At 45.6% G+C, this 27366-nt stretch overlaps 1 protein-coding gene across 1 annotated transcript in view; it reads left to right on the top strand.

Annotated features, from left to right (window-relative positions):
• MAN2A2 (mannosidase alpha class 2A member 2) overlaps positions 1–27366 on the top strand; it is a 137610-nt gene that overhangs the window by 44287 nt on the left and 65957 nt on the right. Inside the window, 4 exon segments of the mRNA XM_030189654.1 lie at positions 2967–3140; positions 11702–11888; positions 14513–14690; positions 16448–16650. Coding sequence (XP_030045514.1) covers positions 2967–3140; positions 11702–11888; positions 14513–14690; positions 16448–16650 — 742 coding nt within the window.

Consider the following 27366-nt stretch of genomic DNA (forward strand, 5'->3'; position numbering starts at 1 on the left):
TTGCAATATCCATTGAACCACTAGCCCAACAAATAAGAACATTGAAGGAAGCGCAGGGGGTCCGAATGGGAGGAAAAGAGCACAAAATAGCTTTATTTGCGGATGATTTGCTGTTCTAACATAGGCAAACCACATGCGACGCTGCCGGTGCTAATAAAGGAATTAAATCTTTTTGGGTCACTGTCAGGTTTTCGTGTAAACTTTGATAAATCTGAACTCATGGGAATAACTGCCACTGATCAGGAAATAGAACAACTTGGGAAGAGACATGGGTTTTCGCTGGACAGGCAGAAATTTTCGCTATTTGGGGCATAAATGTACCCCGGGATCTAAACACATTATACTTATTGGATTACACACCGCTTATAGCAGCTATTCGAAGACACCTGCAAAAGTGGAAGGGAGGATTGTTGTCATGGTGGGGTCGTATAGCGGTGGTCAAGATGAATATCCTTCCTCGACTGTTATTCTTATTTCAAACACTGCCAATAGCTGTTCCTAAAGGGGATTTACAGAAACTACAGACGGAAATTGGGGAGTTCATATGGGCAGGACATCCAGCCAGATTATCACGGAAAATAATGTGGAGAGCAGTAGAACTAGGGGGCAGAGGAATCCCTAATATACTTGGTATTACTGGGCAGCCCAACTGCGGCAAAATTGAGGTCTGGAGCAGAGTTGACCTTTCTCCAGTTACCCAGTTAGAACAGATATTTGTACAGGAAGGTAGGCTAGATGCACTACTCTGGGGATCTATCCTTGAACATGCGTATAAAACACTAACATTGAATCCCTTCGTATCACATTTGTTAATATTATGGGGTAAGCTCAAAAAGAAACTCAGGGGTCCACATAATAGATCCACATACGCTTGGCTCACACAAGAACCAGGGTTCCCTGGGGGGCAGGAAAACAAGATAATTGCCTCATGGTATGATAAAGGTTTGATTAGGTTTCGTGAGTTTACAAGAGAGGGCAAACTTAAAAACTTTGAAGAGATTAGTAAGGAATATGATCTTCCTGAGACAGAAATCTATGCATATCTTCAAGTTAGAAATTATATGGTGACAGCAAAATGGAATAAGGGCAACTGGATAGATAATGAAAAGTTTGAAAACCTATGGGGGTCTCTTTATGCGGGAGGAAAAGGGATTTCTAAATTATATGAACATATTAGGGGCACTACCTTTGAAAAATTACCCTATATGAAAGCTTGGGAGCAGGATCTGGAACAAGAATTCAATGGGGGAGAATGGAAGAAAATGTGTATAGAGGTAAAAAAAAGCATCTATCTGTGTATTGGTGAAGGAGAACGCTTATAAAGTTATGAGTCGTTGGTACTATACTCCTGACAGATTAAAAGCCATGTACCCCAATGCATCAGATAAGTGCTGGCGTTGTGATGAAGGGAAAGGAACATATTATCACATTTGGTGGACATGCTCCCTTATACAAGAGTTTTGGGAAATGGTTACAGGATTAATTACCCAAGCAATAGGGGGTTCAGTTCACTTGTGATCCCAAATGGTGTTTGTTGGGCTACGGGAATAAGGGAGGGAAGGCATGGCAAACTCGAATAAAGCGTATGTGCCTAGCAGCAGCCAAAACAACAATAGCACTGAAATGGAAACAAAGAACAGGCCCCACGAGACTGGATTGGGAAATAAATTGTACTTCTTGATGGGAATGGAAAAAATGACTGATAGGCAAAAGGAAAAATATAAACCCAATGCGGAAGAGTGGTTACGATTAGGTGAGCTAATGGGAGGGGGGGAGGGGGGGTTGGGGAATAATGGGGAAGGGGGAAAAATAAAAGAATGTTAACAAAGATTGAATGTTGCAGATGAGCTATGTATAGAAATATGTTTAAGAGTGTAATACATTGTTGGAATATTAATAAAAAGTTTAACAAATGGAAAAAAAAAGAAAAGTTGTTACTGTGAGTTTTAGCCTCTGCGGCACGTTTCTCTTCATATTCTGTTTTAGCCTTCTTTATTAATTCTTTTGCATCTGACTTGTCAATGCTTATGTTGCTTCTTATTTTCTTCATTTGGGTCCTTTTTCCATTCTTTGAAGGACAATCTTTTGGCAGTAATGGCCTCTTTTACTTCACCTTTTAACCATGCTGGCTGACGTTTTCTCTTCTTTCCACCTTTGCAAATACGTGGAATGCATCTGCACTGGGCTTCCAAGATGGTATTTTTGAATAATGTCCACACTTTAATAACGTCCATGCCTGATGTAGTGTCCTAACCTTTGCAGCCGATCCTTTGTTTCTTTTTAAACCATTTTCCTCCTCATTTTATTATAGTTACCCTTTCAAAAATTAAGTGCAGCTACAGTAGATTTCCTTTGCAGGTTTATCCCAGATTGTAGTTCAGACTTGATCATGTTATGATCACTGATTCCCATGATCTTGGTAAATAACTCTATAGATGCCACAGGGCAATAATTAGAAACCACAGTAGCAGGAAGTTTAGCATCTTTAATAATAGGAGTAAATATACATGTAAGCCACTTCAGTTGTATCTACAGAAAGGCAGTTTATCAAGTGTGGAATAAACAAGCAGGCTAGGCCTTCCAGGCTCATTATATGAGGCGTACTATGAGAATATTGCAAGGTGACAATATGGTCGACGCTGCATACTTTTTTATAATTTGGAAAACTATGTTAAAATTAGGGACACATGCAGTTAGTGGATGGTGTCTCACAAACTCCTGCTCTTGTCTTGCTAGTATGCTAACATACCTGTGAAGAATGTGTTTTAGGGTCGTGTACAATAAAGACAGGAAAAAAATGCATGTGTGTGTTTATGTCTATATATGTATGTACGTATATAGTTTACCTGTGCCAACCTTTTAGTATTCCATTCATAAATCCTGAACGAATAACTCTGCTAAAACTTGAGCTATTGCTCTTGATTCTTCTGTGACTCTTTAAATGTAATACATTCTTCATTTTTCAGGTGTAACCCCAAGATCGGGCTGGGCAGTAGATCCCTTTGGGCACAGCTCCACCATGCCCTACCTGCTGAAGCGCTCGAATCTGACCAGCATGCTGATCCAGAGAATTCACTACTCCATCAAAAAGCACTTTGCTGCCACAAAGAACCTGGAATTCATGTGGAGACAGACATGGGGTATGTCCTACTTAGTGAAAGGGGTCTGGGTGTCCCTGGGGATTGTAAACTGTGCATCTATAAGGATATTTTTCAAAAGGACATGATATGAAGATGTGTGTTCTAGAGCATAATGGCTACCCATAGGTTTGGCCACAGCATAGTAAGTAACAGTACACTGCTTCCTTGTCATCATCAGCAGATTAATTCAGAAATTTGTGGGTTATGATCCTCTACCTGCAGATGGAGATAGAGGACATCAAACTTTGTCATATAGGACTGTGTGCATCCTGGTTAAATCAGTATCTCTCCTATCTCAGCAGTTAGTGGACGGTTTCTCACAAGCTCCTGGTCTCGTCTTGCTGTTGCTCCTTTTCTGGGTTTCCTAGTTCAGTCAAGCTTGGGGGTGTCTAGGCTGTTCTTTGCCTATTCTAGGGGTTCCCGTGCAAGTGAGTCCTTTGTGCACAACGGCTTCTCTTCTCAGCATTGCTCCATTGTTGGCACCTGTGACCATGTTAGATTCCCGTAACTCTGCTCCCATGGGAGAGGTCCTGCTTTCATTTCATAATCGTTGCTTTGCTCATTTGGATTGGTGTGTGGGGCAGCCTTTTCAGCTGTTTCTGGTACCAAGCTTCTCTCAGAAACCATTTTCTCCAGAATTCATTCTGTTACATCAGGCTTATTTGTTGGAGCACTCCCATCAGGCCTCTGAGTCGCTACAAGTTAATCATATAATAAGGGCGCATGCTAAAGTCATCCACATCTACAAAAGAGACTATTTGATCCTAAAAGCATGGGGACCCGTCCAAACAATATGTAAATATGCAAACAAAGTTGCCATAGAGCCTAAAGTGTCTATGCATAGAGGTAAAAATGAAATGAAAAGATGCCGTCATGTTTAGAATGGTAGTCATATAAAAAGCAGTTATGTTTTAACAACTCATTTCCTTATATGTAAATAACTGACTTAATGTAACGCTGTTACGACCAACTGATGAGCACACTATCGGAGGAGTACAATAAAATATCGGTTCAGAAATAATTGGAAACATACAAAATTGGTCGATTGACGAAATAATAAAATGCCCTTCAACCTGTGTGAATGGTCAGAATAATACAATCTCTATTTAAGAAATACTGATGGTAATGCCGGTAACAAAGTCAAACAGGAACCGAAAGAACTAAACTAACATGTCCACTAGGAAAAATGCAAAGTGGCAGTATAGGTTATCCATAGTTGTATAATGAACATTGGCGTCCTAGAGGCATGACAAACCCAAGAGTAATGGAACTAACCTGCAAAGAGTAGCAACCAGTCGTCTCTTCGAGAATTGGAAAAAGTGCACCAGAATAAACAGTAGGGGACAGAGTAACATGACTATGTATGTCACGAATATCAAATGAGGTAATGCATATGTAAAGTATGCTAATATAACGTGACGTACAGCAAAGGTAGAAAACGGAAGAATGAGATGTGAAGTGATGAGATTAAACATCCGTAGCGCTTTGGGTTCGGTGTCTCGGAGGGACTCGGGACACATCCTTTTACTCTGCCGCCATCTTGGATCCCCCTCTGTCCCTGCTTTTGTGAAGATGGACCACATCAGCTTGTCTCCAGTCCATAGGAACTTCTCCCGTCTCTAAAGATCTATTAAATAAATCCTTAAGAGGTCTCACCAGGACTTCTCTGAGCTCCCTCAGTATCTTGGGATGTAGGCCCATCCAGTCTGCCCAACAGGATAAACTCATTTTACATGATATTTGATACTTTATATGTAGATCCGAGTTTGATTTGTCCTTGCCAGTCTCAGGGCACAGACCGTAGAAGTCTGCCCAGCACTTTTGTGCTAAGTTCTGAAGCTAACATAGAAGCCCCTTTAAAATTTACACTCCAGCCCCTCCATATCTATTCAGTCACGATCAGGGCATAGACCATAGAAGTCTGCCCAGCACCAGTTTGTTTCCCAATTACCAGCGTCACCACCTAATCTCCGCTAAGATTCCGTGGATCCATTCCTTCAAAAACAGGATTTCCTTTGTGTTTATCCCACACATGTTTGAATTCCATTACCGTTGCATCTCCACCACCTCCCACGGGAGAGCATTCCACATATCCACCACCCTCTCTGTGAAAAAATACTTCCTGACATTACTCCTGAGTCTGCCCCCCTTCAACCTCAATTCATGTCCTTTAGTTCTACCACCTTCCTGTTTCCGGAAAAGGTTCATTTGCAGATTAATACCTTGCAAATAGTTGAACGTCTGTTGTGAATAAGCTGAGAGGACTGAACTTAGGACCCAAAGTGGTGAAATGGATTGGAAACTGGTTGGCCGACAGGCAACAGATGGTGGTGGTAAAATGTAATCTACTCGGAGAAAAGGAAAGTGAGCAATGGAGTACCTCAGGTGTCGGTACTGGGGCCGATTCTGTTAATATATTTGTGAGAGACATTGCTGGTGGGTTAGAAGGTAAAGTTTGCCTTTTTGCGGATAACACGAAGATAGCCAATAGAGTGGATACTCTGAGGGTGTAGAAACCATGAGAAGGGATCTCCAAACGTTGGAAGAATGGTCAAGGGTCCTAGTGGTTAAATTTAATGCTAAGAAGTGCAGAGTGATGCACTGGGTACAAAAAATCCAAAAATGATATACCAGATAGGAGGGAGAGATCGGTAAGCTCGGCTCATGAGAAGGACCTTGGGGAGATGGTGTCTGAGGATCTCACGGTGCCCGAAACAATGCGACAAGGTGGTGACCGTGGCCAGAGAATGCTAGGCTGCATAGAGAGGGGTATAACCAGCAAAAGAAAGGAGGCATTGATGCCCTTGTAACATAGTTTGTTGGTGAGGCTTTACTTGGGGTATTTGTTTCAGTTGTTGAAGGCCGTATCTTGCTAAAGATGTATAAGGGTGGGAAGCAGTTCAAAAGAAAGGCAATAAAATGGGCATTCAGTTTGCATAACAAGACATAAGAGGAGAAAACTTGATGACTTGAACGTGTACCCTGGAGGAAAGGAGAACCAGGGGTGATATGATACAGACGTTCAAATATTTGAAAGGTATTAATCCACAAACAAACCTCTTCCAGAAACGGAAAGTGGTAGAGCTAGAAGACATGAATTGAGGTTGAAGGGTGGCTGACTCAGGAAGAATGATAAGGAAGTATTTTTCACTGAGATGGTGGTGGATACCTTGGAATGCTCTCCCACGGCAGGTGGTAGAGATGAAAACCTTAACGGAATTCAAAATGCATGGGATTAAACATGCAGGATCGATCCAAAGAAGCTTAGTGGAAACTGAGGTGGCAACACTGGTAAGTGGGAAGCAAAGCCAGCACTAGGCGATCTTGTATGGTCTGTGCCCTGAGACCTGGGTAGGTATGGATGGGCTAGACTGGAGCTTTTCAAGGACAGACCTCTACGGTCTATATCCTGAAAAATGGAATGACCAAAATCAAGATCAGCTATACACAATGTTGGATCACCTTATACCTTTCTGAAATGAGTTTATCTATATGGCAGACTAGATGGACCGTACAGTCTCTATCTGCCGTTCATCGACTATGTAATATCTGTTCATACCTGAGTGAGGTACTTTATATGTAGATACGAAAGCCTCTACTTTTTCAATAACTGGGCCCTTTCATGTGGCACCATTTGCCTGGTTCGTTAATGGTTATGTGCACATGTGAAGCAGTTAAAAAGTTTTTAAAGGCAAGTCGTTTTGTGGAGGCCTTTGTTTGGGGTATTATGTCTTCAGTTGGTGAATTAGGCAAAAGTACAGTTATTGATGGTGGTGTGCAGCACTTTCAGGCACATTGTTCACAAGAGAAACGTCTAAAAAGTGACATAAGTCTGCATTTGGTCGTTTTTCCACAAAAACGTCCAAATCAGTAATTTTCGAAACCTCTTTTTAGACGTTTTTCTATGAAGTCCGTCCAGAAGTCCGTCCAAATCTCAAGGGGCCATGTTCAAGGGCGGGACATGGGCGTTCCTAAGACTTAGACGTTTTTCAGCCATAATGGAACAAAACCAAAACATTAGAACGTTTTGAGCTAGGACCTGTTTTTTATTATGAATAAGGCACCAAAAAGGTGCCCTAAATGACCAGATGACCACTGGAGGGAATCAGGAATGACCTCCCCTTATTCCCTCAGTGGTCACTAACCCCCTCCTATCCCTAACTACTACTACTACTTATCATTTCTATAGCGCTACTAGACTACCAGCACTGTACACTTGAACATGAAGAGATATCCCCTGCTCGACAGAGCTTACAATATAATTAGACAGACAAAGAGTACAAATAAGAGATAAGGGAATTACTAAGGTGGGGTATGATAAATAACGGGTACTGAACAAGGTGAATAAGGGTTAGGAGTTAAAAGCAGCATCAAAAAAGGTTGGGCTTTTAGCCTAGATTTGAAGACGCCAGAGATGGAGCTTGATGTACCGGCTCAGGATCTATTCCAGGCATATGTTGCAGCAAGATAAAAGGAACAGAGTCTGGAGGAGAAGGTACAGAGAGATTTTACCCAGTGAACGGAGATCCCTGGAAGGGGAAACATTACTTGCCAGCCTCTGTGCCACCCTCATGTTATACTCAGGTCCATCAGAAAAGCAAGGCAGGTCCCCTGGAGTAGTCTAGTAGTGGATGCAGTGCACTGCAGAAAGGTGGACCCATCCTCCTACCTCTCCCTACCTGTTACAGTTGTGGAGGAAACTGCAAGCCCTCCAAAACTCACCAGAAACCCACTGTACCCACATATAGGTGCCCCTTCCTCAATCTGCACTTCCCCAGCTGTAAAGGACTAAAATCAGTGGTGTGCTGGAGCCGGCTCGCTCCGGCTCGCAAGAGCCGCTTGTTAAATTTTGACAGCTCTTGTGAGCCGGTTGTTGTTCGGGGCGAGCCGGCTCCATTGCAGGAGGTACATAGGCAGGAGGGCGCCATGCTTACCTCCCCTCCTGCTCCCAAACCTGCCCAGCAATTGCCCTTCGCCCCCACCGTGCCCTCTCGCTCCCCATCCACTTTTAAAATACCTCCTCGTCCGTTGAAGCGCCGCATTAAAGGCCTGGTGCGCTGCCACAAGCTTTTCCTCCGTTTGCTGTAGTTTTTCGCGTGAAACTTCGTGCCCTTAGTCCCGCCTTCTGACGTATGACGTCATACATCAGAAGGCGGGACTAAGGGCACGAAGTTCTCGCGAACTGCAGCAAACAGAGAGGGAAAGCTAGAGATGGGCAGCAGGACTTTAACGCGGCGCTTCAACGGTGAGGAGGTATTTAAAAAAGATGGATGGAGCGGGAGGGGACGGTGGGGGCGAAGGGCAGTCGCTGGGCATGTTTGGGAGCGGGAGGGGAGGGAGGAGAATCGCTGGACATGAGATGGGAGCGGGAGGGCAGGGGAGGGAGGAAAATCATTGGACATGGATAGGGGAGGGCAGGGGAGGGAGGAAAATCGCTGGACTTGAGATGGGAGCGGGAGGGGAAGGGCAGAGGAGGGAGGAGAATCGCTGGACATGGATGGGGGCAGGGGAGGGAAGAGAATTGCTGGACATGGATGGGAGCAGGAGGGAAGGGCAAGGGGAGGGAGGAGAATCGCTGGACATGGATGGGAAGCGGGAGGGAAGGGCAGGGAGGGAGGAGAATCGCTGGACATGGATGGGAGCAGGAGGGAAGGGGAGGGAGGAGAATTGCTGGACATGGATGGGAGCAGGAGGGAAGGGCAGGGGAGGGAGGAGAATCGCTGGGGCATGGATGGATAGAGGGGGGGCAGGGGAGAGAAAACAAATTGCTGGGCATGGATGGATAGAGGGGGGCAGAGGAGGAAGACAATTGCTGGGCATGGATGGGTATGGGGGGCAGGGGAAGAGAAGAGAATTGCTGGGTATGGATGGATAGAGGAGGACAGGGGAGAGAGGAGAGTTTCAGGACATGGATGGAGGGGAGGGAAGGGAGGAGAGAAGAAATGCTGGACATGGAGGGAAGATAGAGGAAGGAGATTAGATGAGGGAAAAGGAAGTGAGAGAGAAACTGCACATGGATGGAGAAAATAGGCAGAAGCTGGATTCCACTGTACAGTCAAGTGTGCAGAGGACCAGAAATGAAGAAGAAAGGAGGAAAGAAAAGAAATAAATGGAAAGGAAGCCCTGGAAACGGAGTCAAGGGAACAGATAGAGAGCAAGCAGAATCAGATACTGGGCCAGCAGTGATCAGACAACAAAGGTAGAAAAAAATATTTTATTTTCATTATAGTGTTTGGAATATGTCCACTTTGAGAATCAGGTGCTGAACATTAAAAGTTTATATTTATTTACTTATTTATGGCATTTTATCCCATATTAAACATGAATAGATTGGAACCTGGGATCATTTAATTTTTTTTTTCCTGGAGAGAGTAATGCATTGCCCCCCCCCCCCCCCCCCCCCCCCCCGGCTATAGCCAGCTCTGCAATTTTTTTTTGGGGGGGGGGGGGGCGCAGAGGTGGATTGGGGGGGGGGGTGCAGTGGTGGATGGGGGCGCCGAGGTGGACCGGGGAGAGAGCCTGTTGTTAAAATTTTACCAGCACACCACTGACTAAAATACAAGCTGCTACATGCTACTACCTTCTCCTACATGAGTACGCAACTGTGGAACGCACTACCTAATGATTTGAAAACAATCGACGAAATAACCAATTTTCGCAAATCTCTGAAGACTTATCTCTTCAACAAGGCCTACAAAGAAAACCCATATCCTCATTAAACCACTTTGCCAACCCAACCCAGTTAAGAATGTCTACCTTCTATACTCACCCACCTAACTCTTTTCTTTTCCCTACTTAATCTTGATACATAATTAACTGTATCTGATATCCTGGAATGACAATGTCATTACAAGTCTCTGTAAGCCACATTGAGCCTGCAAATAGGTGGGAAAATGTGGGATACAAATGCAATAAATAAATAAGTAAGGGCTATGGTAGTGGTGTACAGTTGGGGGTAGTGGGTTTTGGGGGGGCTCAGCAGACAAAGTAAGGGAGCAGTGGTCAGATGTGTAGTTGGGAGTATTTTATGAAGTCACTGCAGAGCCCCCTAGGGCGCCCTATTGCTGTGCTGGGATGTCAGGGGGACCAGTCTAGTAAAAATGCTGACGGCTCCTATATCCCAATGGCTTGATTTTGTACGTTTTGCACTTGGACATTTTTTTTCCCCAAAATGCCCCCCAAAAAACCCAGCCAAATGCAGAACGTCCAAAATACAAAACGTCCATAGTATTTTCGAAAAAAAGATAGACGTTTTTCTTTTTCAAAAATGACTTCTTTCCTGTTCAGAATTTGGACGTTTTGTGTAAAACATTCAAATTCAGATGTAGACGTATCGAAAATGCCCTCTTTGTAAGTGGCGTGTCTTTTATATTTTATGTATTTTTTTATTGTACTCCACTTAGATCTAGGTAGCTATAAATGTGGAAAAATGAGCAAACAAGAAAAATGAAAATCAAAGTAGTAAATTACAGTTTGACATGCGTTGTGCGCGCGCAGGGGCCTATGCACCTTTGTAAAAGGGCCCCTAAGCCTTTAAACTCTTTTGAAAGGCCAACTACAACGTAATTCTCTTCCTCAAGAACTGAGAGTAATTCCATAAATTTGGTTGCCACAGAAAACCCTTGTGCGCGAATTTACATTCTGAACTTGTTGAAACGACGGAATTTCAGAAATACCCTTATTCACTGATCATAAATAACAAGGTGGTCTAGGTGGTGTATAAATATGTAAAGAAGATGCTTCATTTCACAGAGCCATATGAATCAATTATTACCTTGTTTTAGCTGAATAACATTGAGAGCAGTTTGACACAGTAACTTGCATGAGCAAAATCTGCAGAAAGAAGAGGTGGGGGTAGTTAGAACCATGACAGGAAAAGGCTGAAATTGGCTAGGCCATAAGGGAAGCTAGAGATGATAAAATGTTTAGGAATGGTGGATACCCATTTATGGGCTGGGGTGGATAAAGTATTGTGGTTGGCACTTTTCTGATTGATTCATATAAAACGATGACTCCCTGTTGGTGCCTGAGCTCTTTAGGTTTTAGAGTGTTCCTCAAAGTCTGGCTAAAGTCTGTATTTCTCAATGGGTATGCAGTTTTCTAGTAGATTATAAGTACATAATGCCACACTGGGAAAAGACCAAGGGTCCATCGAGCCCAGCATCCTGTCCATGACAGCGGCCAATCCAGGCCAAGGGCACCTGGCAAGCTTCCCAAGATTATGAGAATATGTGAGCACATCCTACACCTATAGTGTGAAGGGTTGCCAGAGAACTCTCTTCACATCCTAAAAATAGCAGCTGTGACCAAAGAGAAGTCCTCTCGTTCCCTGATTGGTTAATGATACACATGGATAAAGAGATCAGAATTAAATGAAGGTCAATTTCTAGCCATAATCTTGTAGTCAGTGGATCCCCTGCCCATGTGCTTTTTAATGCTGGGGTTGGGTTAGGGTTGGACTTGCATTTTCAGTGGTCTTGAACTTTTTAAGAATTAAGAATCCTAAACCTCTACACTGGTCCTTTCAACATGTCCAACTTTGGCTTCTGTCTTTTTCTCAGATCCAGACTCCGGCACCGATATCTTCTGCCACATGATGCCCTTCTACAGTTATGATGTGCCCCATACCTGTGGTCCTGACCCCAAAATCTGCTGTCAGTTTGATTTCAGACGCCTGCCTGGAGGGAGAATCAACTGTCCATGGAAAGTGCCACCCAGGGCGATCACTGAAGCCAATGTAGCTGAAAGGTCAGTGACATCACTAAATAGATGTTGCTGGTGGTGAGAATTTTCACACCCTTCACATTAGGGTAAAATCTTGTAACCAGGTACCTCTAAGTGCAGCCAAGGATAGAACAATGTCCTCCAGCCACAGGCTCCCAGTACAGTCAAGAAATAAAATGTCCACCAGCAACGTCAATCTTAAGGTCTTTATTCCATGCAGGTTTCTAGTAGACCTGATACACAGTTCCAACAGCAGCATTCACCTTCAATCTTAAGCACATGTAAGCCACCTGAAAGTGTGTGGCAAATAGTCCCCTTCAAGCAGTAGGCTATCAGCACATATCAGGATTCAATACGGGCTCTTTATCCAGTGCACAATAAACAGTAGTTCAATTCCAAACAGAAGCAGTTCCTTCAATTCATCATCACAGTTAAATCACAAAGCAGCAGTTTCTACCTTCTTACTCTCTTTACCTTCAGGAGAGTTCAATACTTTAGGGACTCCTCATACCCAAGGGATTTCACCCTGCATCAGCTTCACTGGTGAATTCAATACTTTAGGGACCTCCCTTACCCATGGATTTTCAGCCTGCAAATACTTTTGGGACTTCCTCACACCCAAAGGAGTTCAGCCTGCTTCAGTACTTTAGGGACCTCTCTTTCAGCCTGCTTCTCTCTTTCTGCCTCTCTCCTCCTTCCCACCTGCCTAATCAACCCCTGGCTTCTGCTCTCACAACCAATCATTCTCCTTCCATTAGCTTCCCCCACACCCATACCAGCTGAGTTGAGCATTACACTAATGATGAGCTCCTGCACACAGGGTTTCCTATCTCTCTTTCCCCCTAGTGGCAGCCCATCTACTCGTCCTGCTAGCTTACACCCATGTCTTCTCCCATTGCAGCTAGGAGTCCAGTCCGGGTTCCTCATCTCACCCCCGGCTCCTTGCCTGCAATGCCTTCTGGGACTTATATTTCAAACTGACACTGCCTTAACTCAGCTATCCTGGATGTGACTTTATCACAATCTGTGAGCATTTATTTTACATGCAAATTAAACTTTATTCTAGATTTTAAAGAGAAAAGAGTATCCGCTGATGTTTGCACCTGCATTTTTTTTTTGGGGGGGGGGAGGGGTCACAAGTGCTTTTTCCATGGAGAATAGGACATGGGGAGTTGGAAATATAGGGATCAATATTCAAAGCAATTTAACCAGCCAAAGACAGCTACTGGCTGGTTAAATTGCTTGTGTGGGGCTATCCAGTGATATACAGCGGCACCTAACTGGTTAATGCTGCTGAATATCGCCACTGATGGCTTAACTCAAAGCCAGCTATTTTGTGGACAGTCTGGGGCAGAATCACACTTATGTGGTTGTGCCAGTATTCAACACTTAACCGCCTAAGGATAGCTGCCAAATTGGACCGCATAGATGTCGGTTCTATCTGAATATTGCACTTAACTACATAAGAGTCAGCCGCACAAACCCGGATATTCAATGCTGATTCCCAGACATGGCCCAGCATTGAATATCTGGGAATAACACCGCCAGTTAAGGAAAAAAACATTTGCCACCACCAGCTGAATATCGTTCCCATAATCTGTGCATGATTTTTCCTGCCCCCTCCCCCCCAGCCCAAACATGTCTCTGGGATTCCTCCTGCATCTAAATGTGTTTGCATTGTGGGACAGAATGTGCACCTTTAACTGGGAGAACATTTTTCTGAGGTCCAGTTTATGCATATAAATCCCTTATGACCCATGCAAATGGCTACAGAAATTGCCCTGTAAGGGTATAATTTTAAAAGGCATTTCATTGGGTCAAGTGTTTTACATACACACATAGCCTTTTATGAAATTGCCTGGGCTGCTTAAAGGGCAATTCTGTAAATTGGTACCTAAAGGTAGGCATGAATTGTGCATGTAGGTTATAGAATGATTGGCGCCACTAATTGACAATTACGCATGTAAGTGTTGCGCTATTCTATAACATACGTGCCAAAACTCAGTGTGTAAATGGGAGGGGGCACAAACATGGGTGGAATAAGGGTGTGTCTTGGAGATGCGTGCGTAACTTACAGAATACGATGTTACACGCACTTCAGCTGCCATTGATTTGATGTAACTTTTGGCACCTAGTTTTAGGCGCGCCAGTGCCGACCTTATGCTAGTATTCTACAACGGAATCTTGGCGCTGAGATACTGTTACATAATTGGCACTAAGTGCATAGCGTTGCAACACCAGTTTATAGAATGAGTGTGTATGGTAGCAACTTGAGTGGAGTCGATCCGAGGAGCAGCTTGGAGAAATGTTATTGTTTAGATCAGGGGTGTCCAATCTCTGCCCTCGCCTGGTCGGGTTTTCAGGATTTCCCCGATGAATATGCATGAGATCTATTTGCATACAATGGAAGTAATGTTAGGCACATACTTTCCCTTAGAAGACTGGCAATGGCAAAACGTCTGCATGTTCCTGCTGCACATGTTAGGCATCCGGTTATAAAATTATTCTCTAAATGACGCTTTCTGGCACTGCCAGGCAGAACTTGCATGAAGGTTCACAAACCATGTAATCATTAATATTTATGAAGCCTGATTATGACTTTTATACATACTCCTCAAAATGTTCTTTAAAAAATATTTTTTCTACAGAGCGAATCTTCTGTTGGATCAGTACAGAAAGAAATCCAAGCTATACCGTAGCAATGTGTTGCTGGTTCCCTTGGGAGATGACTTCCGTTACGACAAGCTCCAGGAATGGGATGCTCAGTTCTTAAACTACCAGAAGCTCTTTGATTACATGAACTCTCACCCAGAGCTCCATGCTAAGGTATGAAGTAGCTTGGCTTGTGTTTAGACCCTGTTTAGTGAAATGAGTGAATGGGAATACTAATACGCATTAACCAACGGCAGGGATCTAGACTGGAAACCAATGTGAGGGAGATTTGCCAAATATTCCTTCTCTAAAAGATGTGTTATTTAAAATTATCTAAATATAAGTGTCTAGTAATGTTTTTAGATATTGAATATTTTTTGTACATTTGCTATGTATGTTTGACTGTCCATCTTGTCTGTTTATCCATATGTAAAGCTTTGTTTGCACAACTGCACACAAACCTATGCATATGAATAAAGGCAGGAGGAGAGTAGTAGCAGAAATAATTGGGCAGATGAGCAGAGACAGTGGTAAGAAAATCAGTGCCTTGGGCCTCTGAACTCCCATGGTACAAAAAGTGTGAGGGGAAACCCCACAACGGAGCAGTGTTCAGTGTTCGACAGGGACTCCACCGATATCACAGTGGTGGAGAATCTGGCCTAGCCACCAAAGAAAGAGATAGGAAGTTGGGAGAGGGGGAGCAAGAGGAACGTGAAGCAGGGCAAAGGAGGAAGAGGAAGTGAATGCAGGGAAGAGTGGCAGAGGGAGAGGATGAGAAAAAGGAGAAAACATCAATATGCCTATAGCAATACACACACACTCACTCACTCTCCCAACACTTCCTTTAACTCCTCAAACATCTCTTCCCCTACAGGTACACCAGCACTCTTCCCATAGACACAAATATATATGCCATTCCACTCTCACACACTCAGATATGCCACAAGTTGCCTTTCAGCCAAGATTCACATTACCATGTCTTTCCCTACTGAGTCTCCCACACACCTTTCTCTAGTAATGGAGGAAAAGGAAGTGTATCATTGTGTTTATTGGTAAGTTAAGGAAGTACTTCTTTACAGAAAGAGTAGTAGATGCATTCAACAATCTCCCAGTGGAGGTGGTAGTGATGAAGACTGTATCCAAATTCAAGGAAGAATGGGATAAGCACACAGGATTTTGAAGGGAAAAGAAGGGATAGTAATAGTATAAATAAGTAAATGGTATGGTTGGACAAACGATGTGTTATACAGTCTTTATCTGCTGTCATTTTCTGTGTTTCAACTTATATTTTTTTGAGTGTAATGAAAACAATCGTACTCTGGGGTCAGTATTCAGAGAAGTCTCCTGCCCAGTTAAACTCTGCTGAGCTAGCCGGCCGCCAATATTCAACAGTAGTTAACTGGAAAGTGCCACGGAATATGGGTTGTAACCGGCCATTTCAAAAAGGCTGTCCTATCTTTATCCACTGAGTTAACTGAGTACTGATCTGAATATCGGTTGATGCCCTGTTAACTTCCAGGTTGCCACACTAAGCCAGATATTCAGTGCAAGAGGCCAGACATGCCTCAACATTGAATATCCAGGGTAAATTCAACCCACAGCTCTGAGCGGCTTACAAAACACTTAACCGCCACAGGCTGAATATCGCGCCTTTGAGCAGTTAATTTTTCCATGTATTTCATCATTCTTCCACGTATCTTTTTCTTGATCTATATTTGTTAAATTGTCTCTTATTAGAATGTTATTTGAAAGTAATAAAGAATGCTATTTTAAACCATACATCATAAATTATGAGAGTGAGAAAATAAGGACATCCTTGTTATATTCTTCTCACTTCATAAGCTGGATGTGTTTTTTTTTTTTTTTAAAGAAATTATGCAAAATGGTAGAAACCTTTTGGGAGCCGGCTCTGCGTAACTTTTGTCCTGCAGGCACAGTTCGGTACGCTGTCCGATTATTTTGATTGTCTCTATAAAAAGGTGGGAATCATGCCAGGCATGAAACCACCCAACTTTCCTGTGTTGAGTGGAGATTTCTTCTCTTATGCTGACCGTGAGGATCACTACTGGACTGGTTACTATACCTCTCGACCCTTCTACAAGAGCCTGGACAGAGTGCTGGAGTCACACCTAAGGTGAGAGAAGGATAAGTATTACTGCAGTACTATCAACTTATTCTAGGGCAATGCTGACATTGACTGGGGCATATAAATCCTCATTTCCATCTGGGTTACTTGGAGAGTGTCTCTGCACAAAACTAACTGTGCTGTAAAGTACAGCTTCTTCCCATGTCTACCATAGAAGACGTCCTCTGCTTACATAGAGGTTTGAATCCAAGGTCATAGGTAGGAATAACTTAGGTCATAAGATTTTGGGAGTGGAGGTACCCTAGACTAAGAGGAAAAAAAGGGGGAATACTTGAAACAGAATTATACGTGGGGGTACACTGACAGGTGAAAGAGACATTTTGAACTGGAAAATGAATTTAAAAAAAAAGTTTGTGGGCAAATATTGTTTGCAAGAAATCTGCATTTATATTTTTACTCTGAATTTTACTATGCAGATTTTCCTCATGCCCTATATAGACTTGTCAACATGTGCTATATAGTTTGTAAACAAAAATAAAATCCCCTCATATTCATTTCCTTTCTATTAGCCAGGTAGTTGAATTGAAAATTTGGGGCAGAATATACCAGTAAACATATGTGAATGATAATTGTATAATGTAGCGCCTATGTTGTACCTTTTTATGTGGGCAATATCATATGCAAATATGTGTCTTTATAAAATTACCAACCTGAAAGCTCCTACACAAGTTTTAGGTACTTAGCATGTATTTTATAAGAAACTCTTGCCTGAGCTCCAGCCCTTCTTTTCCCCTAGGAATGCCTACATGAATACTACATAAAAGTATGTGCCTTGTTTTGGTAGCACCTACCAGGCAATTCATAAGCAGCTATTTGTACATATAAGATGCTGTTTTACATGTATAAATGCCTTATAAAATTATACTCGTGGGGAATAATTTTATAACAGGGTGCTTATGTCAGTTGTGAAAAGGCATCTATGTTATAATGGCATGATATGCACCTACATGCTTTTTCTAAATTAGGCATCCCTAATCCACCCCAGCAGTGCACAAATCCTCACACACAAATTTTATACCTGCTCCAAATAAGTTGTATGTGTGTACAAATAATCCACACTCAGAGGGAGGCAAAAATTAATATAACGCTCCCAATATCAAAAAAAGACTGCTCTGGCATTGCTAATTGGGTTTTTTGTATGGAGGTGCAAACAGGGTGATCTCGATATGTATTTTGGGAACTTTTTGAGCTGATTTTGAAGTGTGTGGTGCTGATTACTAGACCTGTGTTTTTGTGAGAATCAAGAGGTGTTTTTTATTTTTTTGAAACGGTGAGTTTTTCCTTCTTTTTGTTTGAGGTTTCTTCCCACTGTTTCGGTTTCCTCTCGTGCTCTCTATTGAAGGCTGTGATAATATTGGACTCCATTGGGAGTGACAGAAGTGTGACGGTCCTGGAGGTTTGAGGCTTCATTTTGTTTTGAGATTTTTGATACAGGTCATTTGGATGCCCTATACACTAAGGCAACGTTTTTGATATTGGGGAGTGTATGTGTGTATACATGAAGGATAACTTTATAAGAGGTTGCTTTGGTTGGGTCAAAGTAGGCACCTGTTGTAAGCCTATTTTATACAGGGACATGAGGCAGTTCTATAAATGGGCATGTGCAGTTACGCATGCCTTGCACATGTAAGTGCCACTCTGATTGGTTGTTCTGTAAAGTAGCGCCTGCTTAGGAGCTGGTGTAAATGGTCTTCCCCGGTTTTCGGCCATAATGGAAACCGAGGACGCCCATCTCAAAAACGACCAAATCCAAGCCCTTTGGTCATGGGAGGAGCCAGCGTTCGTAGTGCACTGGTCCCCCTCACATGCCAGTACTCCAACCTGGCACCCTAGGGGGCACTGCAGTGGACTTCACAAATTGCTCTCAGGTGCATAGCTCTCTTACCTTGTGTGCTGAGCCCCCCAAAACCCACTCTCCACAACTATACATCACTACCATAGCCCTTAGGGATGAAGGGGGGCACCTAGATGTGGGTACAGTGGGTTTTGTAGGGCTCACATTTACCACCACAAGTGTAACAGGTAGGGGGTGATGGGCCTGGGTCCGTCTGCCTGAAGTGCACTTCACCTACTAAGAACTGCTCGAGGGACCTGCATACTGCTGTCATGGAGCTGGGTATGACATTTGAGGCTGGCATACAGGCTGGAAAAAAATGTTTTAATTTTTTTTTTTAGGGTGGGAGGGGGCTGGTGACCACTGGGGGAGTAAGAGGAGGTCATCACCGATTCCCTCCGGTGATCATCTGGTCACCTTGGGCACCTTTTCGAGGCTTGGTCGTGAAAAAAAAAATGGACCAAGTAAAGTCGGCCAAATGCTCGTCAGGGACACCCTTCTTTTTTCCATTATCAACAGAGGATGCCCATGTGTTAAGCACGCCCCCGTCCCGCCTTCGCTACGCTGCTGATACGCCCCCGGGAACTTTGGTCGTCCCCGCAACGGAAAGCAGTTGAGGACACCCAAAATCGGCTTTCGATTATGCCGATTTGGGCGACGTTGGGAGAAGGACACCCATCTCTCGATTTGTGTCGAAAGATGGGCGCCCTTCTCTTTCGATTATTCCCATAATTGTGTCATACATTGTGATTCTGCTAAAACTGTTCCCCAAATATGCCTACACTCAAGTTGCAAAACAGTTATTGTAATTAACAATTTGGTCTTTTTACCACCATCCCAATAATCATACATATCCCGGGAAAAGATTGGAATGATAAAAGACCAGGCCACGTAACGTAACGTATGAGAAAAGTAATTTATTAACTTACCAATAGAGTATACAGAATTAGAAATACATTTTCTCATAGGAGTACAGTTCTGCTTATACAAAAGTATTGGCTAGGAACTGTCTCCAACATTCACTAATCAGGCTGCTACTTATATGCTGTTTCTACACAAAGCCTTTTCATAAAACATTAGTTCATTCTTTCACTTATCAACTTTTTCTCTTATGTTTGTACAGCCAAAAACTCCCTGCTACTTTTATCTATTACCTCATGTTCTGTTTCCTGACTCCTTTGCACATACCATTCTAGCTACAGTCTTTGTCTGCTAGTTTGGTCAGCCTTCACCTTTAACATCTCTTCATTATGTAACATAGTAGACGATGATGGCAGACAAAGACCTGCCCGGTCCACCCAGTCCGCCCAACAAGACAAACCCACTCTACATGCACACCTGACCCCAGAGCCGTCCCTGCCACCCCAATGGCACAGACCATAGAAGTCTGTCCAGCACTAGCCCTGCTTTCCAATTACCGATGTTGCCACCCAGTCTCTGCTAAACTTCTATGGATCCATTCCTTCTGAACAGGATTCCTTTGTGTTTATCCCATGCATTTTTTTGAATTCCATTACTGTTTTCATCTCCACCACTTCCTGCGGGAGAACATTCCAAGTATCCACCATCCTCTCCATGAAAAAATACTTCCTGACATTTTTCCTGAGTCTGCCCCCCCTTCAACCTCGATTCCTATTTCCGGAAAAGGTTTGTTTGCGGATTAATACCTTTCAAATATTTGAACATCTGTATCATATCACTTTGCCCAAACTATACCCCCAGGAATACCTCTACAGGGTCCACATAAAAGCAGGATTGTGGAGTCTGTACACCAAACCTTCGACTCTGACGCCTCTATTTTTCTACTGCTGACTCCTACAGATATTAGGCTTTAAATTTTTTGTTCTGGATCTAAAGTACTGGTAAACATAACTTATATTTACCAGTCCTTTAGATCCAGGATAAAGATGTAAGTCTAAAATGATGATAAATTTACCTTATGATATAATGTTGTAAGTTTTTATTTTTAAGCTAGAGTCAGTCAGTACATTTTTACTGACTCCTACTCCACCCAAAATTGCTTCCGCCTCCGACTCCACAGCCCTGCATAAAAATAAACATTAATTTTCAGCATGTCTACTTTTTATATACATATACTAAGAGCTCTCTTCTGTGTGTAAAGCATGTTATACTCATAGAAAATGCTGTATAATACTACTCAGAAAAAATACACAAGGGGTAGCAAACTTTCAAAATATCCTCAAAAAGCATGAAACATGCACTTTGCTAACAAAATGGATAACACAGACTATGGGGGGCTACAAACTAGAGAGTTGCACGGGGACAGAAATCCAACCCGTCCCCATCCGTTCCCACTGGAATCCAACCCGTCCCCGTAGGAAATCTAACCCATCCCTGTGGGGAATGTAACCTGTCCCCGCCCATACTCACGGGGAATCTTACCCGTCCCCGCAAGAATTTAACCTGTCTTCACCCACAAGAATTTAATGGTACATTAAAAAAAATTCCTGTCAGCTCTCTCAGTCTCTGGGTTTGAGCCGCAGCACTGCAGGCAAGGAAGGCACGGAAGCTGGAACACTCTGGTGCGCACATATAAGACTTCTCTGATTCACTGGCACTGTGTGCTAAGGGATCACCACATGCACGCGCCAATAGATCAGGTGATATCTGATGCTTATGTCAGAGCTGAGGTCTGCGCATCAGCCCGGAAGCAGAGAGGATTAATAGTAACAGTAAATGACAGCAGATAAAAACAAATCGGTCCATCCAGTCTGCCCAATAGTCACAATCGTTATCAATTCATGATTAAATCAACAATGAAAGTGATATTATATACTTGATTACGGTCTTTCTGTGGTGTTTCTGGGACATAGACCATAGAAGTCCGCCTGACCCTATCCTTATGTTCCAACTGCTGGAGTTGCCCTCAAAGCCCACTCCAGCCTATTCATCTTCTCATTTGTGGGACACAGACCGTAAAAGTCTGTACAGAACTGTCCTCATGTTCCAGCCACTAAAGTTGCTGTCTAAACCCTTTCCAGCCCATCCAATACCAGATTGCCATTTATGAGACACAGACCGTACAGGTCTCCAAGTATCGGCCCTATTCATCACAGCCAGAGTCACCCTTTAAGTGTTATGCGACACATCCACACACATGCAGCCATTTAAGTTTAGGTTTTTTATAACTTCCATTTTCTAAATAAAGATCCTCTGTGTTCATCCCATGCCTTTTTGAATTTCACCACCATTTGTATCTCTACCACCTCCTTAATGGAGGCTTTCCACATCTGTGCTGTTAAAGCAAGGAGGAGGAGGAGGAGACAGCACTCAAATAACTTGGTACTCGGTAGGTGAGAGGCTGGCGCAAGTACAGCATACACTTCCACGGGAACCCCACAGGAACTGCTTCCATCCCCACGGAACCCCACAGGAACTGCTTCCGTCCCCACGGGATCCCTGCAGAACTGCTTCCGTCCCCGCGGGATTCCCATAAACCCCGTTCCCGTGCAAGTCTCTACTATAAACATCTCAAAATGTAAATAAACAAGGCCTCAAAGCTAAAAGGGCATCGGTCTGATCAAATGTCAGCTTTCCCAAAGGAATTCCCAGATACTATCATTGGCCTCAATAAATCATCAAACTCCAGAAAACAAGAGAGCAACCAAAAAACTCCTAAAAATGGAGAAAGACATTGCTCACCAAAAAAAGGAGAAAAATGGCCAAAACCCACACAGTCTGTTTTGTCCGCATTATGGAGGGCATAATACTACCTCCATAATGTGGTTTCCATATCATCAAGCTGATCAATCCATAGACTGGTGGGTTGTGTCCATCTACCAGCAGGTGGAGATAGAGAGCAAACTTTTGCCTCCCTATATGTGGTCATGTGCTGCCGGAAACTCCTCAGTATGTTCTCTATCTCAGCAGGTGGTGGTCACACACAGCAGCAGCTCTGGCTAGGCCTCCAAGCCTAATCCTTAGGTTTTGTTGAGGCCTGGGGTTGAGGGCTCTTTTGAGCAAGTGCAAACCTGGTGGTGCCAGGTCCCTCCTTTTCTCCCCCCTCCCGCTGGCTCCGTTTAAAAAAAATATATATATATTTTTAAACGTCTTTAAAGGCGTTTAATTCGACGTTTCTTTAAACGTTCATTGCAGCTACTCACTGGGACACCAGTTCGTTACAGCTCGGAGCGGCAAGCAGGTAATTTTACCTTTTTATAGCGGGCAGGGGGTTCCCCGATTCTTCTCCTCGTGCAATGGCGTCGGAGGGCGAGGGCGCAAAGGGTCGCTCCCCGGATCGCTGGAGCGCTTCTAGAGGGGATGCGGGGGTTTTACAACCTGATTCGCCCTTGATGGGTGATAGTTTAGTGACCGATGAATGTCCCGGTCGTTCCTCCGGCGTGGCGGTTTTTTCCCGCCATAAACGCCCATCCCCCGCTCCTCGCCTCCGCCATCTTGGCCGGCCACGCGGCTCGGACGGCTTCTTCGGGGCCGCCCTTGAGGTTGGAGACATTAATGCCATGAACGCCCTTAATTTGGGCGACGGCACAAAAGCGGCTAAAGTTAAGCGCCGTTCTTCCCGCGCGGCTCCTTCACGGAGTTTCGCGCCGGACGCCATTTTGGATGCGCAGCATGTCTCTCCCCCGCTATTGCGAGCGCCGGTTGAGAGTGCGTCTAGGGCTGTTGCCCAGGCTGCGGAAGTGCACAGTCTGGGGGGTTTCTCCCCCAAGTTTGTTTTGCTGCTGCATCAGGCTTTCCTCATGCAAAACGCTGCCCCTGCTCCCTCTTCTGATAAAGAGGTTGAGGTTCCCAGAGGTAAACGCCCTCGGGTTGATTTCCAGGCCTTGGAGGACTTTTGTCTCCTCCGATGTAGATGAGGGCAGCGTGTCTGAGGTCTCCCAACGATCCTTTGCGGATTCCTTGGAGGAGATAGATCCCCGCTCGGCTGGAGCGGATGACCCCTCTGCAGCGCGGCTTTTTAGCCCAGAGGATTTGCCCAACCTGTTGTTACAGGCCATGGACACTTTGAAGATTTCCTCTCCGGAGGACGTCTCTCCCTCAGCCCCTGTTGGCTCTGCCATTATGCTGGGGACGAAGCGCCCGCCTAGAACCTTCCACGTGCATGATGCCATGCACACCTTAATTGCGGCTCAATGGGATGTCCCAGAAACGAGCCTTAAAGTGGCTAGGGCTATGTCCCGCCTCTATCCTTTGGCTGTGAGTGAACGTGAGGCCTATCTGTGGCCTACCGTGGATTCTTTAATCACTGCGGTGACTAAGAAAACGGCGTTGCCGGTGGAAGGTGGCACGGCCCTAAAGGACGCCCAAGACAGAAGATTGGAGGCGGCCTTAAGGTCGTCCTTGGAGGCAGCTGCTTTAAGTTTGCAGGCCTCAGTTTGCGGCTCCTATGTGGCAAGGGCGTGCCGGACTATGGTGCAGCGGGCTTCCCCCTCGGATCATTCCTTGAGGGCTGATTGGCCGGCCCTGGAATCGGGCTTAGCCTATTTGGCAGACTTGCTGTATGATGTCTGGAGAGCCTCAGCTAAAGGCATGGCTCAGACAGTCTCTGCGCGGCGGTGGCTTTGGCTGAAACATTGGTCTGCTGACCACGCCTCTAAATCCCGCCTGGCTAGATTGCCTTTTAAAGGCAAGCTGCTCTTTGGGGTCGAGCTGGACAAAATCGTGACCGATCTCGGCACGTCTAAGGGCAAGAAATTACCAGAGGTCAGGGCTCGGGTTAGTACTCGTCCCGATACCTCCATACCGCCCGGGCAAGTCGGGTTCCTCTGCCCCCTCTTCCTTCAAGAGGAATTTCTCCCCCAAGCAGCATTCCTTTCGCAGAGACCGCCGTCCCGGAGGTGCTCCCTCCGGTCCTCCCCCAGGGTCTCGTACCCAATGACGAGGCCTTGGTCCACGCCCCAGTGCAGATTGGAGGACGGCTGTCCTCGTTTCTGAGCGAGTGGATCACTATAACTTCAGACGCGTGGGTGCTGGAAGTCATCAGAGATGGCTACAAGCTAGAGTTCTGCCAACCCTTAAGAGACGGGTTTGTACTCTCTCCCTGCAAGTCTCCGGTCAAGCTGTGGTAGTGCAGCAGACCTTGGACAACCTGATCCGCCTGGGTGCGGTCGTTCCGGTGCCAAAAAATCAGATTGGCAAGGGACGTTACTCCATTTACTTTGTGGTTCCAAAGAAAGGAGGTTCTGTCCGGCCTATCCTCGACCTCAAAGGGGTCAATCGGGCCTGGAAAGTGAGGCACTTTCGCATGGAGACTCTCCGCTCTGTTATAGCGGCAGTGAAGGCAGGAGAGTTCTTGGCTTCCTTGGACATCAAGGAAGCGTACCTGCATATTCCCATCTGGCCTCCTCTCCAACGCTTTCTGCGTTTTACAGTCCTGAGACGACACTTCCAGTTCAGAGCCCTCCCTTTCGGGTTGGCTACTGCTCCGCGGACCTTTTCCAAAGTAATGGGGGTCATAGCGGCCTTCCTGCTAAAGGAAGGAGTACAAGTCCATCCTTATCTGGACGACTGGTTGATCCGAGCCCCCTCTTATGCAGAGTGCGGCAAAGCTATGGACCGGGTAGTTGCTCTTTTGAGCTCCCTGGGATGGATCATCAACTGGAAGAAGAGCCAGCTGCGCCCGACTCAGTCCCTGTTGTATCTGGGAGTTCGATTCGACACCCAAGTGGGCAGAGTGTTCCTGCCAGACAATCGGATTGTCAAGCTTCAGGCTCAGGTGGACTAGTTCCTAGTAGCCTCTCCTATTCGGGCTTGGGACTACGTGCAGCTGTTGGGCTCTATGACGGCCACGATGGAAGTAGTGCCCTGGGCCAGGGCTCATATGAGACCACTACAGCTATCTCTGCTGCTGCGCTGGACTCCGATGTCGGAGGATTATGCTGTGCGCCTTCCTGTGGACCCAGCAGTGCGCAAGGCGCTGAGCTGGTGGACGCAGACAGACAAGTTGTCTGCAGGATTGCCTCTGGTGACCCCGGAGTGGATTGTCGTCACGACAGACGCCTCTTTGATGGGCTGGGGAGCCCACTGCTTGGGAAGGACAGCGCAGGGGCTCTAGTCTCCTGCAGAGGCAAGTGGTCTATCAACCTCCTGGAACTCAGAGCCATTCGCTTGGTGTTATTGGAGTTCATCCCGGTACTCGTGTTGAAGCCTGTACGGGTCCTGTCGGACAATGCCACGGCTGTGGCCTATATCAACCGCCAGGGAGGTACCAGAGCGCCCCTCTAGCCAAGGAGGCTATGAGTCTTTGCCAGTGGGCGGAAGCGAACCTGGAGCAGCTTTCAGCGGCCCACATTGCCGGAGTCATGAATGTCAAGGCGGACTTTCTCAGTCGCCATACCTTGGAGCCCGGAGAGTGGCAACTATCTGCTCAGGCGTTCTTGGACATCACGAAGCGCTGGGGCCAGCCGAGCCTAGATCTGATGGCGTCATCGGCCAATGGCCAAGTGCCGCGCTTTTTCAGCAGAGGACGGGACCCTCGATCCCTGGGAGTAGATGCTCTTCTCCAACAGTGGCCGACACAAGAGCTCCTCTATGTGTTCCCGCCCTGGCTCATGTTGGGCAGGGTGCTAGACCGGGTGGCAAAGCATCCCGGCAGGGTAATCCTGGTGGGTCCGGATTGGCCCAGACGTCCCTGGTATGCGGACTTGTTCAGGCTCTCAGTCGACGATCCTCTGCGGCTGTCAGTGGAGCAGGGCCTGTTACATCAGGGTCCCGTGATGATGGAGGATCCCTCTCCCTTTGGTCTTACGGCCTGGCTATTGAGCGGCAGCGTCTGAGGAAGAAGGGCTTCTCAGACAAGGTCATCGCCACTATGCTGAGAGCGAGGAAGCGCTCTACTTCTACTGCTTACGCCAGGGTTTGGCGTATCTTTGCAGCATGGTGTGAAGCAGGCTCACTTTCTCCCTTCACTGCTCCAATTTCTTCAGTGTTGGCGTTCCTGCAAGAAGGCCTGTCGCTCAGTTCCCTTAAAGTCCAGGTAGCGGCTCTGGCTTGCTTCAGGGGCCGCCTGAAGGGTGCTTCCCTGGCTTCGCAGCCAGATGTGGTGCGCTTTCTCAAGGGAGTTAATCACCTGCGCCCTCCTCTGCACTCAGTGGTGCCTGCGTGGAATCTCAACCTGGTGCTAAGAGCATTGCAGAAGCCGCCTTTGGAACCCTTGTCGAGGGCATCTCTGAAAGACCTGACGTTGAAAGCAGTCTTTTTGGTGGCTATCACTTCAGACAGAAGAGTTTCCGAGCTCCAGGCGCTCTCATGTCGAGAGCCTTTTCTGCAGTGCACTGAGGCAGGAGTGACTATTCGCACAGTGCCTTCCTTCCTGCCCAAGATTGGTTCTCGCTTCCATGTGAATCAGCAGCTCTGTCTCCCTTCCTTTCGCAGGGAGGACTACCCAGAGGAGTACTCCGCTCTTGAATATCTGGATGTGAGACGAGTCATCATCAGTTACTTGGAAGTGACCAATGATTTCCGGAAATCGGATCATCTGTTTGTCCTGTTTACAGGTCCTCGTAAGGGTCTGCAGGCTGCTAAGCCTACAGTGGCAAGATGGGTCCAGGAAGCCATTGCAGCGGCTTATGTGGCCGCGGGGAAGGTGCCGCCTATCCAGCTGAAGGCTCACTCCACGAGAGCTCAGGCGGCCTCGATGGCAGAGGCCGGATCCGTCTCCTTGGAAGAGATATGCAAGGCGGCAACGTGGGCTTCGGCTCATACATTCTCCAAGCATTACCGTTTGACTGTGGCTGCACGGGCGGAGGCCCGGTTTGGAGCTTCAGTGTTGAGGTCAGGGATTTCTATGTCCCGCCCTGGGTGAGTACTGCTTCGGTACATCCCACCAGTCTATGGATTGATCAGCTTGATGATATGGAAGGTAAAATTATGTATAATCATACCTGATA

Source organism: Microcaecilia unicolor, chromosome 1, assembly GCF_901765095.1.
Source record: "Microcaecilia unicolor chromosome 1, aMicUni1.1, whole genome shotgun sequence".
NCBI lineage: Eukaryota > Metazoa > Chordata > Amphibia > Gymnophiona > Siphonopidae > Microcaecilia > Microcaecilia unicolor.